The following is a 13453-nucleotide window of genomic DNA, read 5'->3' on the forward strand; positions in this document are numbered from 1 at the left end:
ATAAATCTGGCTACCTCTCTCCTCAGTCTCAGCTCCTGACCTTTGCTGCCTCCCATGGAGATGCCGAGACAGTTCGGTTCCTGGTCCAGGACGTGCAGGTGGGATTGTCCAAGGAGCCCAGTCACGAAAACCCCATCATCATTGCCACACATCAGGGTCACGAGGAGGTCGTCAAAGTCTTCTTGGATTCGATGCCAGGTAAGTTTCATATTGTGCCATTATTAGACCGGCAAGAGCAGGAATTCCTGGCCTGTTTAATTAACGCAGCCCTGTGTATCACTAACACAATCCTCAGTATCACTAACACAGCCCTCTACCACTTGCTGTGCAGTGAACAGGTTGGAATTCTCTATGATCCATTCCCTCTCACCTTGTTCTATGAACCAGTCTCTCTGACGCTCTCTGTGTCTGACCACTCTCTGTCTGACTGTGCTCTCTCAGACTTCTCGCTGTCGCTGACCGCTCCCTGTGTCTGACAATGCACTCCCTGTCTCATGGATATTAACATGTTAATTGACACGGACTTTATCATGCCTGCATCTTTGTACTCTCTAACTGCATTGGTGTGTGTTGTTCCAGCTGTGTTCTCTAACTGCATTGGTGTGTGTTGTTCCAGGTGCATGCATGGACCTGCTGAGCTGCATGTTGGCAGCAGCCTGCCGGCAAGGTCACATGTCACTGGTGCAGCTGCTGGTGGTGAAGTACAAGGTGGAGGTGGACAGCTGTGGGATGAGGACCCAGAACCACCCTGTCATCATGGGGCAGCCTCTGTATGCAGCGATGCAGGCAGGTATGTGGCCTGCCCCGTCTGTGTTGTCTATGTGCCTATGTCATGAGCAAGGGTGTTACTGACCTGTCCCACACCATACGTGGGGACCACAATGCACTCGACTGGATCTTGGCATCAACATGTATTTCAGGTTTCCAGCAACTCCATTGTTTTATCTAAATAGTTTTTATTTTTCAGTGAAATATCTTCCTCCAGAACGATGTCTCTCGCTGCGTGTTTCCTGCGGTAGTTCTGTCCCTTTGTTCAGGGATGTTTTTGCTCTTCATCTTCCCGCTGTGGGAACCATGAACAATAGGCACCATGCTGGAGGTACTCAGCAGGTCAGGCAGCATCTGTGGAGGGAATGGGCAGATGGCATTTCAGGTGGGGAATCATCTGGTTTCTGGACCGTTGTGGTTTTAGTGGAATGTTTATTTTTGTTGCAGGGAATGAAGAGATCGCTGCCTTCCTCCTGGAGAATGGAGCGCACTTCACCTCATATGTACTGATGGACCATCCACAGCTCAGCAAGCAACTGCTCAGGACCCGGTTTACAGAACCCAGCCCGTGTGAAGAGACGTACACTCACACAGTGGCACAGCCCCTCACTATGGTAACTGGCAACAAAGTACTACACTAACTAGTAACTAACTGGCAACAAAGTACTACACTAACTAGTAACTAACTGGCAACAAAGTACTACACTAACTAGTAACTAACTGGCAGCAAAGTACTACACTAACTAGTAACTAACTGGCAACAAAGTACTATACTAACTAGTAACTAACTGGCAACAAAGTACTACACTAACTAGTAACTAACTGGCAGCAAAGTACTACACTAACTAGTAACTAACTGGTAGCAGTAGTTAATGTTTGATCCAAATCCCTCTAAACCTTCCCTGTCCATGTTGTTGTGAGGCTCTGATAGTTGCTTTTGAATTGCAGGGCCAGTCACTGAAGTGGTCTCGCCTGGAGCTGCCTTGGTTGGACCTGGATTGGTTCATAGATGTGTCTATTCAAGTAACAGAGCTCGATCTGGCTAGGAACAACCTCACCCTCCTCCCTTCCATCATTCCTTGGGGTTTAGTGCATCTCAGAAAGCTCAATGTGTCTGCAAACCAGCTGAAGGAATTGCCGAATACCATCTCGTCAGAAGAGATCCTCTGTACAGGGTGAGTGAAGAACAGGTCCATCCCTGAGTAAAGGGCCATGCTCAAAGCTGCAGAGTGTTGGAGCAGCTAACTGGCAGCAAAGTTGGAGGAAGCATGCCGATGGTTGCAAATACCAGGCATCTTCAATGAAACAGGAAAGGCTAAAACATACTCTGATGGCAGTGTCTGGTCAAGCTGCTGCCTTACTGCACCAGAGATCTGGGTTCAATCCTGACATTGGGTGCTGTCTTTGTGGAGTTGGCATGTTCTCCCTGTGACGACATGGGTTTCCTTTGGGTATCCTCCCACATCCCAAAGACGTGCGGGTTTGTAAGTTAATTGGCTTCTATAAATTGCCCCTAATGTGTAGAGAGTGGATGAGAAAGTGGGATAATATAGAATTAGTGTGAATGTGTGATCGCTGGTCGATGCGGACCCAGTGGGCCGAAGGGCCTGTTTCCGTGCTGTTTCTCTAAACTAAAGTAACACATGCCCTTTCAGAATTCTGGAGATGGACGTATCACGGAACCAGCTGACCTCTCTACCCACAGGCATCTTGCATCTCCCAAAGCTGCAGAAACTCAAGGCCTCCAACAACCTACTTGACCGGTTATTTGATGAAGAGAAAGGTAGTGCACTCGTCAATGGGTAAAATCCACAGCTCAATCTGTTGCAAAGTTCTACCATGTACGACTGGTCGTGTAACCGTTGATTAGACAGGCCGTCGCAGGCAGAGCGATGGTCAACGTGTTGGTCAAGCCCCAGGGTCATGTTCCTTCCTCTTTCCTCTGCTCCACCCAGGCTCTCTTACCTCCCTTTATCTGAAGAAGGGTCTCGACCCACAACGTCACGCATTCCTTCTCTCCAGAGATGCTGCCTGTCCAGCTGAGTTACTCCAGCATTTTGTGTCCATCTTCCCTTTAACCAAATACTCCTAGCGGCCAGTTTCATTCCCCTCCCCCACCTGGCCCCATTCGCCCATCACCCACATACTAACCTACTGGATCTCCTGTCCCCTCCCCCAATTGGATCCATCTGCCTGTTATCCCTTCCTCACTTTCCTCACCTATCAGATTCCAGCATCTGCAGCCCCTTGTGTCTCCACTTATCATGTCCCACTCTCTGCCCCTGCCCCCCCCCCCCCCCCCCCCCCCCCCCCATCGATCAGGTACAGGTTTAAATCACTAGTGATGGACAGGGATGTCTTTGATTCATGTGACTGGTCATGGCAATATTCGTCTGTTCTGATTGGATAGGTAAGTGTTGGGCTCCTGTATGATTGGTCAGGTAAAGGTGTGACTAGTATGGTGGGTCAGGTAAAGGTGTGATTGTCAGTTAGAGGTGGGTCAGGTAAAGGTGTGTCTCTGGTGTGGGTCAGGTAAATGTTCGATTCCTCTGCCCCCAGCGACGAACTGGATTGGATTACGAAAGCTGAGCGAGATTGATGTGTCTGACAACAGATTGGAGATCTTGCCAACGTCCTTGCTCCATTGCTTCAAGTCCCTCAGCTGCCTCATTGCTGCTGGGAATGTACTCAGATGCTTTCCTGAACCTTGGGCCTGTGGTTTGGTAAGTACGTGCGGTTTATACACAATGATTACATTGCTGAAGCAAGAGGCCGATGGATATGTGAAATAAAAACAGAAGGATCTGACGTCGAGGCTTGACATTGCCTGTTCCACTGGCGATTGTTGCATCACGGCACTGGATAGGTTTTATAACAGATTTATAAACAGTGCCGTGTGGAAGATATTCACTTTAATATGGACAATTCCATCTGAAGAAAGCGGGTGGAGTTGCTGCCTCACATCGCCAGAGACTCTGGTTCAATCCGACCCCAGGTGCTGCCTGCGTGGAGTTTGCACTTTCTCCCTGTGACCACGTGAGTCTCCTCCGGGTGCTCTGGTTTCCTCCCACATCCCAAAGACGTGTGGATTTGTAGGTTAATTGTCCCTCTGTAAATTGCCCCCTAGTGTGTAGGGAGTGGATGTGAATGTGAGATTATGAGTGATTAATGATCGCCATAGACTCAGTGGGCCAAAGGATCTGATTCCACGCTGTATCTCTAAACTAAACTAAATGAGTACTCTTTAATTGTGTTGTAATGATAGTCATAGACTTGCTTACTGCATGAAGTTGTGAAAATGTGTTTTGCAAGAATGATTGCGTGTTTGTAATCAATGTAGATAAACACGGGATCCTGGCTGCCTCTCAGCGACAAATGGTTGTGGAGAATGTAGACATTAGTCTCCAGTACATGATGGCTTCTCATCTACTGACATGGAAAGCTTTGGTTCATCACGTCTATGCCAGCTCTCAACACAACCCAACTATCCCATTGTCCTGGACGTTGGGCAAATTCACACCAATCAGGATGTCTTTGGGAGACACAAGGAACTCTAGATGTTGGAATCTTGAGCAAAGCATCGTGGTGGAGGAACTCAGTGGTCAGGCAACATCTGTGGAGGAAATGGACAGATGATGTGTCGACTGAAGAAAGGTTCTGATCCAAATCATCATCTGTCCATTCCCTCCACAGATGCTGCCTGACCGCTGAGTTCCACCACCACTTTGCTCGAAATACGTTGAAGAAATAATATACTGTGGACAATAATGACCCAGTTAATATATTATACTCGGATTTCTGGGAGACATTTCTGATGATGTTACACGGAAGGCTGTTGTGAAGAATCTAAACTGGTGTAGGAGGTAGTGTATTGATTGGACTGGATAGATCAATGTACTAGCTGGATGTGATGAAGGAAACTCCACACAGTCATGGAGTCATAGAATCATATAGCATGGACACAGGCCCTTCGGCCCAACTTGTCCATGCTGACCCCGATGATAGTCTCACCTGCCCGTATTTGGCCCATGTCAGTCTAAATCTTTTCCATCCATGTACTTATCCAATGTATTAAATGATTAGGAAGGAACTGCAGATGCTGGTTTAAACCGAAGATAGACACAAAAGGCTGGAGTAACTCAGTGGGACAGACGACATCTCTGGAGAAAAGGAATAGGTGACGTTTCAGGTTGTGTCTGACGTCACCTATTCTATTTCTCCAGAGATACAGCTTGACCTGCTGAGAACTCCAGCTTTTTGTGTCTATTTTCTTTTAATTGCTATTCTAGTACCTGCCCCAACTCCCTCCTCTGGCAGCTTGTTCCGTATACCCAGGGGAACATGCTACACAGACAGCAGCCAAGCTCAGGATACAACAATACCAATGGAAATTGTTGCCAGCATGAAGTTAGGTTGAGTTCTCCTTAATCCTGGTTTTTTGTTCTAACATTTATTTTACCAAACGACAGGAGCATTACGAATGGTATAAAAGGGCAGTGGTGAATCCTGAGGCAACAAGCAGCCGGGTTCATGTCAGACGTGGAAAAATACCGCAAACTTTGTCAAATACAAATGTCTTTCTCACATGGAGAGGGGGGGGGGGGGGCACACTGAGGTTTGTTAGAGACAAATTCTACCTGACTAACAACTGAATTACTGAGGAAGTAACAGATTAAGGTTTTATAGTTTAGTTTAGAGACAAAGCATGGAATTAGGCCCTTTGGCCCTCCAAATCCACGCTGACCATTGACCACCCGTTCACACTCATTCTATGCTATCAGACTTTCTCATCCACTCCCTGCACACCAGGGGCAATTTACTGAGTGATTAACCCATCAACTCACATATCTTGAGATGCGGGAGGAAATCCACACGGTCACAGGAAGAACGTGCAAACTCCACGCAGTGGAACCCGGGTCTCTGGCGCTGTGAGGCAGCAGCTCTACCTGCTGCGCCATTGTGCCATGTCATTGTGTTAGCTGCATTGTGGTAGCACCTTACTAGAGTAGTGTAGTGGCACAGCAGGTGCTCCTGATGCCACAGCTCCAGTAACTTGGGTTTAATCCCAACATCTGCTGCTGTCTGTATGGAGTTTGCATGTTCTCCCTGTGACTGTGTGAGTTATCTCCAGGTGCTCTGGTTTTCCCCCCACGTCCAAAGAATGTTCGGGGTTGACAAGTCAATTGGTTCGTGTAGATTTCCCCAGTCTGGAAACGGGTGGCAGTGTCTGGAGGACAAGATGGAAACGTGCAAACTCCACACAGACTGCAGCCAAGCCAACAAGGGAGTAGTCAGGCTGGAAACAGTGGGGCTGTCTGTCTTAGGGCAGTTGGGAGAGAATGTGACAGGAATGTTGTACACAAAGTGCTGGAGTAACTCAGCAGGCCATGCAGCATTTGTTGGCACGTCTGATATAAGTTCTAATGGTCTATTCCTGCTCCATTCTCCATTGTCTATGGCTTGGCAAAGAGGCAAAAACAACACTGTTCTCATTAGTCAGAAAGGCTGCAAAGCAGAGCAGATAAATTGAAAGTTTTACTGGAAGAATAAAGCAGAGTAACACGAGGGAGTCGACCAAATGTTGGCGGAAATGTTGGTGGAAGGTTCCGTCACAGCTTACCCACAAGGATGAGTTGTGTAATTGAAGGCTCCTTAAGGCTTGGGGATAGGTCCATGGAATGGGACCATCTGAACGGCCTTGACCTGATATCCCAAATGGCTTTCAGTCTGGCACTGAATTTCCTTCTCCATTCCAAGGGGAACAGCTGATTTCTCTGATGAGCACAGAGTGCTGGAGTAACTCAGCGGGTCAGGCAGCATCTGTGGAGAACATGGATGGTGACGTTTCACAGAGTGCTGGAGTAACTCAGCGGGTCAGGCAGCATCTGTGGAGAACATGGATAGGTGACTTTTCACAGAGTGCTGGAGTAACTCAGCGGGTCAGGCAGCATCTGTGGAGAACATGGATAGGTGACTTTTCACAGAGTGCTGGAGTAACTCAGCGGGTCAGGCAGCATCTGTGGAGAACATGGATAGGTGACTTTTCACAGAGTGCTGGAGTAACTCAGCGGGTCAGGCAGCATCTGTGGAGAACATGGATAGGTGACGTTTCACAGAGTGCTGGAGTAACTCAGCGGGTCAGGCAGCATCTGTGGAGAACATGGATCTGTGACAGTTCAGGTTGGGAACTTTCTTCAGACTGGTGCCAACTCTATACGTCACCTATCAATGTTCTCCAGAGATGCTGCCTGATCTGTTGAGTTACTCCAGTACTTTGTGTCTTTTCTTTTGTAAACCAGCACCTGCAATACCATGTTTCACTTTTATAATTTGTATGGAGTTTGTACGTTCCCCCTGTGAACACATGGGTTTTCTCCGGGTGCTCCGGTTTCTTCCCACATTCCAAAGATGTGCAGGTTTGCAAGTTGAATGACTTCTGTAAATTGTCCCTAGTTTTCCAGGATGTGAAAGTGGGATTACATTGAACTAGTGTACGGGTGATCGACGGTTGGCATGGACTGGGTCGACCAAAGGGCCTGATTCCTCACAGTGCTCAAACTAAACAAAACTGAACAGAATGAATGCCTCTGATCCTATGAATTATTTGGAACAACCTTCTCTACTTCCTTGGATCAGTCCCGTTCCCGTTCCCATTCCACCTGCTGTTTACTCCTGGCACCTTCTGGTTAATTGTTTTATTTTCTTGCCTTTGGCTGCACACAGTCCTGGGTCTCACTAAAAACACATTTCATTTCTATTTATCAACAGAGGTGATAATAAAGCCCAGCTAAAATACATATTATTTTCTTCCAGAAATTCTGCAATGTTTCCAGAAATTCATTGGAATCTCTACCAAACAGCCTTTGTGACTTCTGGAAGAACTATCTGAAGGAAGCAGATTTTTCCAACAATTTACTGAAGGAGTTACCATCAAACTTCTTTGAGCTTCAGGTATTTCTCAGAACTGTAGTATTTGACGGCCACACTCTATATATGGATGAACTGGGAGCAGAACTTTTTATCAAAGTCCCCACCTACATACCTGTTCAAATACAATAGTCAACACAGAGGTTATGGGGAGAAGGCAGGAGAATGGGGTTAGGAGGGAGAGATAGATCAGCCACGATTGAATGGCGGAGTAGACTTGATGGGCCGAATGGCCTAATTCTGCTCCTATCACTTATGACCATATGAATAATGATATGCAAATATATAACTTTAATTGTCCTGCATCCCTGGAATGAAACAATGACGTTCTCATTTGCCGGAGTTTTATGGGCACATTAATTAATTAATGCAACAACAAATAAATAAATATATATACAATAATCAATGATGCAATGAATCAGTAACACAAGGTTACCAGACTATAACAATACAAAATGCAACCTATAAAAAGCCAAGAGTAGTTTGCTGCTGAAGTTAGTTGTGTTCAACAGCCTGATGGTTGCTGGGAAGAAGCTGTTCCTGTAGCCTGGAGGTCACGGTTGTCAATGCTTCAATTATTCTTTATTGTCACGTGTACCGAGGTACAGTGAATCGTTTGTGTTCTGCACACACCCGGGAGAATCATGCAGCACACCTGATGTAGCCAGCGCACCTGATGTAGCCAGCGCACCTGATGCAGCCAGCGCACCTGATGCAGCCAGCGCACCTGATGTAGCCAGCGCACCTGATGTAGCCAGCGCACCTGATGTAGCCAGCACACCTGATGTAGCCAGCGCACCTGATGTAGCCAGCGCACACCTGATGCAGCCAGCGCACCTGATGTAGCCAGCGCACCTGATGTAGCCAGCGCACCTGATGTAGCCAGCGCACCTGATGTAGCCAGCGCACCTGATGTAGCCAGCGCACCTGATGTAGCCAGCGCACCTGATGTAGCCAGCGCACCTGATGCAGCCAGCGCACCTGATGTAGCCAGCGCACCTGATGTAGCCAGCGCACCTGATGCAGCCAGCGCACCTGATGCAGCCAGCGCACCTGATGCAGCCAGCGCACCTGATGCTGGCAGCACACCTGATGTAGGCAGCACACCTGTTGTAGGCAGCACACCTGATGTAGCCAGCACACCTGATGTAGCCAGCACACCTGATGTAGCCAGCACACCTGATGTAGCCAGCACACCTGATGTTGGCAGTCGCACCAATCGACATGTGTCTGGCGTCAACAAAATTACAAAGAATATTCTGTCTACAGTTGTGTCCCCACAGGTGGCATCACCCCCCTCCGGGCCCCACCCTCCGTCCGTTCTCCCTTAGTTCTGGACGCCCCCACCCCCGCCGGAATCCTTCCCATCTGCAGTCATGGTTCAGGTCACTTGCCGTTGCAGTTCTCCTGCATGACAGTAGATGGAGCTCCAGTCCAGCCTGCACCAACACACCTGATGCCCCATTCCCACCGTTCCAAGTCTACCTGAAGTCTCCATGTCCAGCCCCTGAACCCATCCACACATCTGACATTGCCCTGCGTTGCTGATAGCAACCAGTGGATACTCTGACGTTAGTTTGAGCTGTGGTCTTGCATCTAAACAATCTCAGAGCTGTGTTTTATTTATACCAGGCACTGAATTCCCTAAAGCTCTCAGGCAATCAGTTGCAATCACTTCCCTCTGTGGACAGCTGGCAATGCCCCAGCCTCAGGTCGCTCGATCTCTCTCGAAACCATTTTGGAAAGTAAGTCTGTGGGTCAGTGGGGGTTGGGTCAGTGGGGGTTGGGTCAGTGGGGGTTGGGTCAGTGGGGGTTGGGTCAGTGGGGGTTGGGTCAGTGGGGGTTGGGTCAGTGGGGGCTGGGTCAGTGGGGGCTGGGTCAGTGGGGATTGGGTCAGTGGGGGCTGGGTCAGTGGGGGCTGGGTCAGTGGGGGCTGGGTCAGGGGAACGTGCCCCTTCCCACGGTATGGGATCTGTTTACAAGTCGTGACTCACACGTGTGTCTGTTTCCGTGTGCAGGGGAGAGGAACCGGCCAAGACCAGAAGAGTCACGTTCTTTACACCACGACTGAAGAGAGGGTTGGACACGAGTAAGTGGTCCCTCTCTGGCCGCGGGTTGTTGGGCAATGAGGAGCTGAGCGCAGGGAGTTTGGACCGAGATGGATTGGGTGTCTAGTCCCTGCCTCGTCCAGCCCAGCTTGGACACAGTGAATTACTTAATGACCCACTTCATAGCCAATTAAACTATGTCCAACATCAGTGGAAAGATATAAAGTAAGAAATATGTTTGTTATTTGAGTTGTGGAGGTGGGCATTGTCTCAGGAGATCCACTTCTGTACATGTGAGAAACATTGGAACTCTACAGCAATGCCCTCTGCACCGGTCTATGTAGACTTGTTTTGAGATGGATGGTTCTATGTTCAGCAAAAGGAGAAGAGACAAAGGTCTAACAATATTGTCAGAGATGAACCATGATCTCCTTGAATGTTGGGCTCAGTTTGAATGTTGTAATGTTTCTGTTTTTCCCTTTTATGCTCCATTTCCAAAACCTCTGACCAGAACAACCGATCTTCTCATATTTACATCAAAATATCTCTTAAACTTAAGTAAATATATTAGGTTTGCTCAGCTTTCCCCACTCTAGGAGAAACATCGATAACCTGGAGTGACTCTACACACTCAAATATTAAAAACAAAATGCTTGTAGCCGGATCCCGGCTAAATGCTTCGACTGTTCCAGGTTGTTTCAGAATGAGTCCTGTTCATATCACACGCACTGGTCTAGCTGGGGTGGGGACTGAGCACAGAGCCTTGGGCTGAGTGCTGCTGTCATTGTGGGGTCCAGAGCCAAAGGCCATGTGCCAAGTGACCACAGACCTCTGAGACAAAAGCAACTTGCTGCCAAAAACAAAAGTAAAATGTTATTACAAGCTCATCAAGTGAAGTCCATTCATCTCTGTTTGCAGTTTCAGTGATTGAATTCCCACACATCCTGGGCGAATGTTTGGAGATTCTGCACCTGGACGGTAATTTCCTGGACTCAGTCCCACCATCTGTGTGTTCGCTGCGTACACTGTCCGAGCTCTACCTTTCAAAGTAAGTTAGTTGTTCATCATGGAGACGAGACTCTGTTGAGAAAGGTGGATTACTTTTTTTAATTAAAGTTGCGACCTCAATGCGTCACATTGTCCTCATTGCATTGGCCTATAGAATGAAAAAGTCAACCTATTAAATCTACTTCCACTGAGTAGATAAAGTCCATTTTAATGTGTTTAACATGCTTCACAGGAGCAAAATTCAATGAAGTTTGACACATAAAGTGTCTCTAACCTGAGTTGGTGATTTAGCTGGCGGTAGCTGTGGCTGTGGGTGGGTTTGATCTGTCTGTATGTGTCCCATCAGTAACCCTGGCATCCGGGAGCTTCCTGCCGAGCTGGGCCAGTTGTCTAATCTCTGGCAGCTGGACATCGACCAGTTAAACATCTCAAACGTACCGATAGAGATCAGGAATCAAGGTAAATAAAGCTTTGTTGTTCAATCTTACGTTTTCCTTCATTACAATTGATTTAGTTCCTGGCTGAGCCAGAGAACAAGTCCTGGGTGTGGGAGAACAAGCCAATCTGCCCTCCCTTCTGGCGCTCTGCTGTTCGATGAGATCATGGTTGGTCTGGGACCTGACATCCACAACAGTGAACACAAATCTCTCAATGTCTAAATAATGGAGCTGGCAACAATGACACTCTGTGGGGAAGATGCCAAACTTTTGTCAACGTCTACACTTCTGGAATACAACTATGTTCAATGCTCGCTCCTTGAGAGTCTTTGCTTCAGTCGATGGGATTTAAACACTGCTGTGCATTGGGGGGGGGGGGGGGGGGGGGGGAGGGGTTACCTAGACACTGCTGTGCATGGGGGGGGGGGGAGGTTACCTAGACACTGCTGTGCATTGGGGGGGGGGGGGGGAGGTTACCTAGACACTGCTGTGCATTGGGAGGGGGGGGGGGGGAGGGGTTACAGAGGCACTGCGGTGTATTAAGGAGTTGGGCGAGGGGGTCACACTGACAGTTTGTCCCAAATACCAGTTACAGCCATCAGCTGAGTGTTGTATGTTGGTCTATAGGAGGGAATGAATGAGAGAGATACAGGGATCCACAGGATAGACAACACTCTGCAAGAATCACTGGACGTTACCATGCAGCAGCTGCAATAAAGCTAATGGTTTGCTGTGGAGAACATGGATAGGTGACGTTTCACAGAGTGCTGGAGTAACTCAGCGGGTCAGGCAGCATCTCTGGAGAAAAGGAATAGGTGACGTTTCAGATCGAAAGGGTCTCGAGCCGAAATGTCACCTATCCATGTTCTCCACAGATGCTGCCTGACCCGCTGAGTTACTCCAGCACTCTGTGAAACGTCACCTATCCATGTTCTCCACAGATGCAAAGGAAGAGTTAATTGGCCTGCTGCTGACCCGTTCGTGAACTCCCATCTCCCTGGCCCACGCTGTGGTTTAGACCTCCACTGACCATTGTGTTCGTTCCGGTGTCATTGACCTGTCCGTGCATTCCTGTCTCACTGACCCGTACTGCAGTTTCACGCCGCCACTGACCATCATGTTCGTTCCTGCAGGACCCACGGCAGTGCTGGCCTTCCTCAGAGCACACCTGCGGAAAGCTGAGCCCTGCCGGCTGTTGAAGATGATTGTCGTTGGACCACCTCGCCAGGGGAAGACCACGCTCCTGGAGACCCTTCAGACGGGGAAACCCCCACAGCCCATGTACAAAGAGAGTAGCATTCACACCACTATCTGGGAACTGCAGCGACCTGCTGCAGTGAAGACCAAGGTACTGAGGCTGTTTGTGTTGTAACACAAGAGCAGGGACATACTGCAGTTAAGGATCACTTTATGCTGCTTTACCTGTTCCTCCAGCAACCTTCAAATGAAGAGAGGGTTTGGACCCCACCCTCTTTCAGGCAGTTGCTGGGGGAGACTGATGTTCCCCACAATACCAAGTGATGCCACACCCAGACCTCCGCAGTGTTACCCTAAAAATGACAATTCCCATTTATTTGTGAACAACCTGTTTTAATCCTGTTTCTCCTGAAGCCGCTCTCTCTAACACAGCCAACACTCGAGCTTCACCTTTACTCACTAAGATCGGACCCTCCACAGTTTCAGGTACACCCTCACCCACATACCCCCACAGGTACACCTCACTCAGCCACAGGTACACATCACCCACAGGCACACATCACCCACATACCCCACAGGTACAAACTCGCCCATAGCCACAGGTACACCCTCACCCACATACCCCCCACAGGTACACCTCACTCACAGCTACAGGTACACATCACCCACATACCCCACAGGTACACCTCACTCACAGCCACAGGTACACCCTCACCCACATACCCCCACAGGTACAAACTCGCCCATAGCCACAGGGTTGTGTGGAGAACGGCTCCATGCTATGAGAAGGACGGGCTCTGTCTGGTAATCAGGAGGTGACCTGTAGCAAGGGGTCTGGTCCCATCAGACTAACCTAGACCTGGCCACACATGTATAACTGAAGCATCCTTGAGCTGCCTGTATACAAAACCCTGCCAGTCACATCACCACTTGTGAACCTCTGACATGGTGATTTTTAACATTGCCTCACTCTGGTGGGAAAGGGTTAAATATGACTCTGACACAATGAACAATGTTAAACAGCAAGAAGAAAGGAGAATAATTTTCATCTGTCAAATATTTTAAATG

The 13453-nt window shown here is 48.5% G+C and overlaps 1 protein-coding gene across 6 annotated transcripts in view; it reads left to right on the forward strand.

The window, feature by feature from the left end:
- lrrk1 (leucine rich repeat kinase 1) overlaps nucleotides 1–13453 on the forward strand; it is a 53640-nt gene that overhangs the window by 19322 nt on the left and 20865 nt on the right. For all 6 annotated transcript variants that reach the window (XM_033050533.1, XM_033050537.1, XM_033050539.1 and 3 more), the window contains 12 exons: nucleotides 27–198; nucleotides 617–790; nucleotides 1216–1382; nucleotides 1717–1943; nucleotides 2424–2551; nucleotides 3328–3491; nucleotides 7582–7719; nucleotides 9328–9440; nucleotides 9714–9784; nucleotides 10662–10791; nucleotides 11098–11210; nucleotides 12322–12536. In XM_033050533.1, coding sequence (XP_032906424.1) covers nucleotides 27–198; nucleotides 617–790; nucleotides 1216–1382; nucleotides 1717–1943; nucleotides 2424–2551; nucleotides 3328–3491; nucleotides 7582–7719; nucleotides 9328–9440; nucleotides 9714–9784; nucleotides 10662–10791; nucleotides 11098–11210; nucleotides 12322–12536 — 1812 coding nt within the window. The remainder of the gene's footprint in view (nucleotides 1–26; nucleotides 199–616; nucleotides 791–1215; nucleotides 1383–1716; nucleotides 1944–2423; nucleotides 2552–3327; nucleotides 3492–7581; nucleotides 7720–9327; nucleotides 9441–9713; nucleotides 9785–10661; nucleotides 10792–11097; nucleotides 11211–12321; nucleotides 12537–13453) is intronic.

This window comes from Amblyraja radiata, chromosome 34 (genome assembly GCF_010909765.2).
Source record: "Amblyraja radiata isolate CabotCenter1 chromosome 34, sAmbRad1.1.pri, whole genome shotgun sequence".
Lineage (NCBI taxonomy): Eukaryota > Metazoa > Chordata > Chondrichthyes > Rajiformes > Rajidae > Amblyraja > Amblyraja radiata.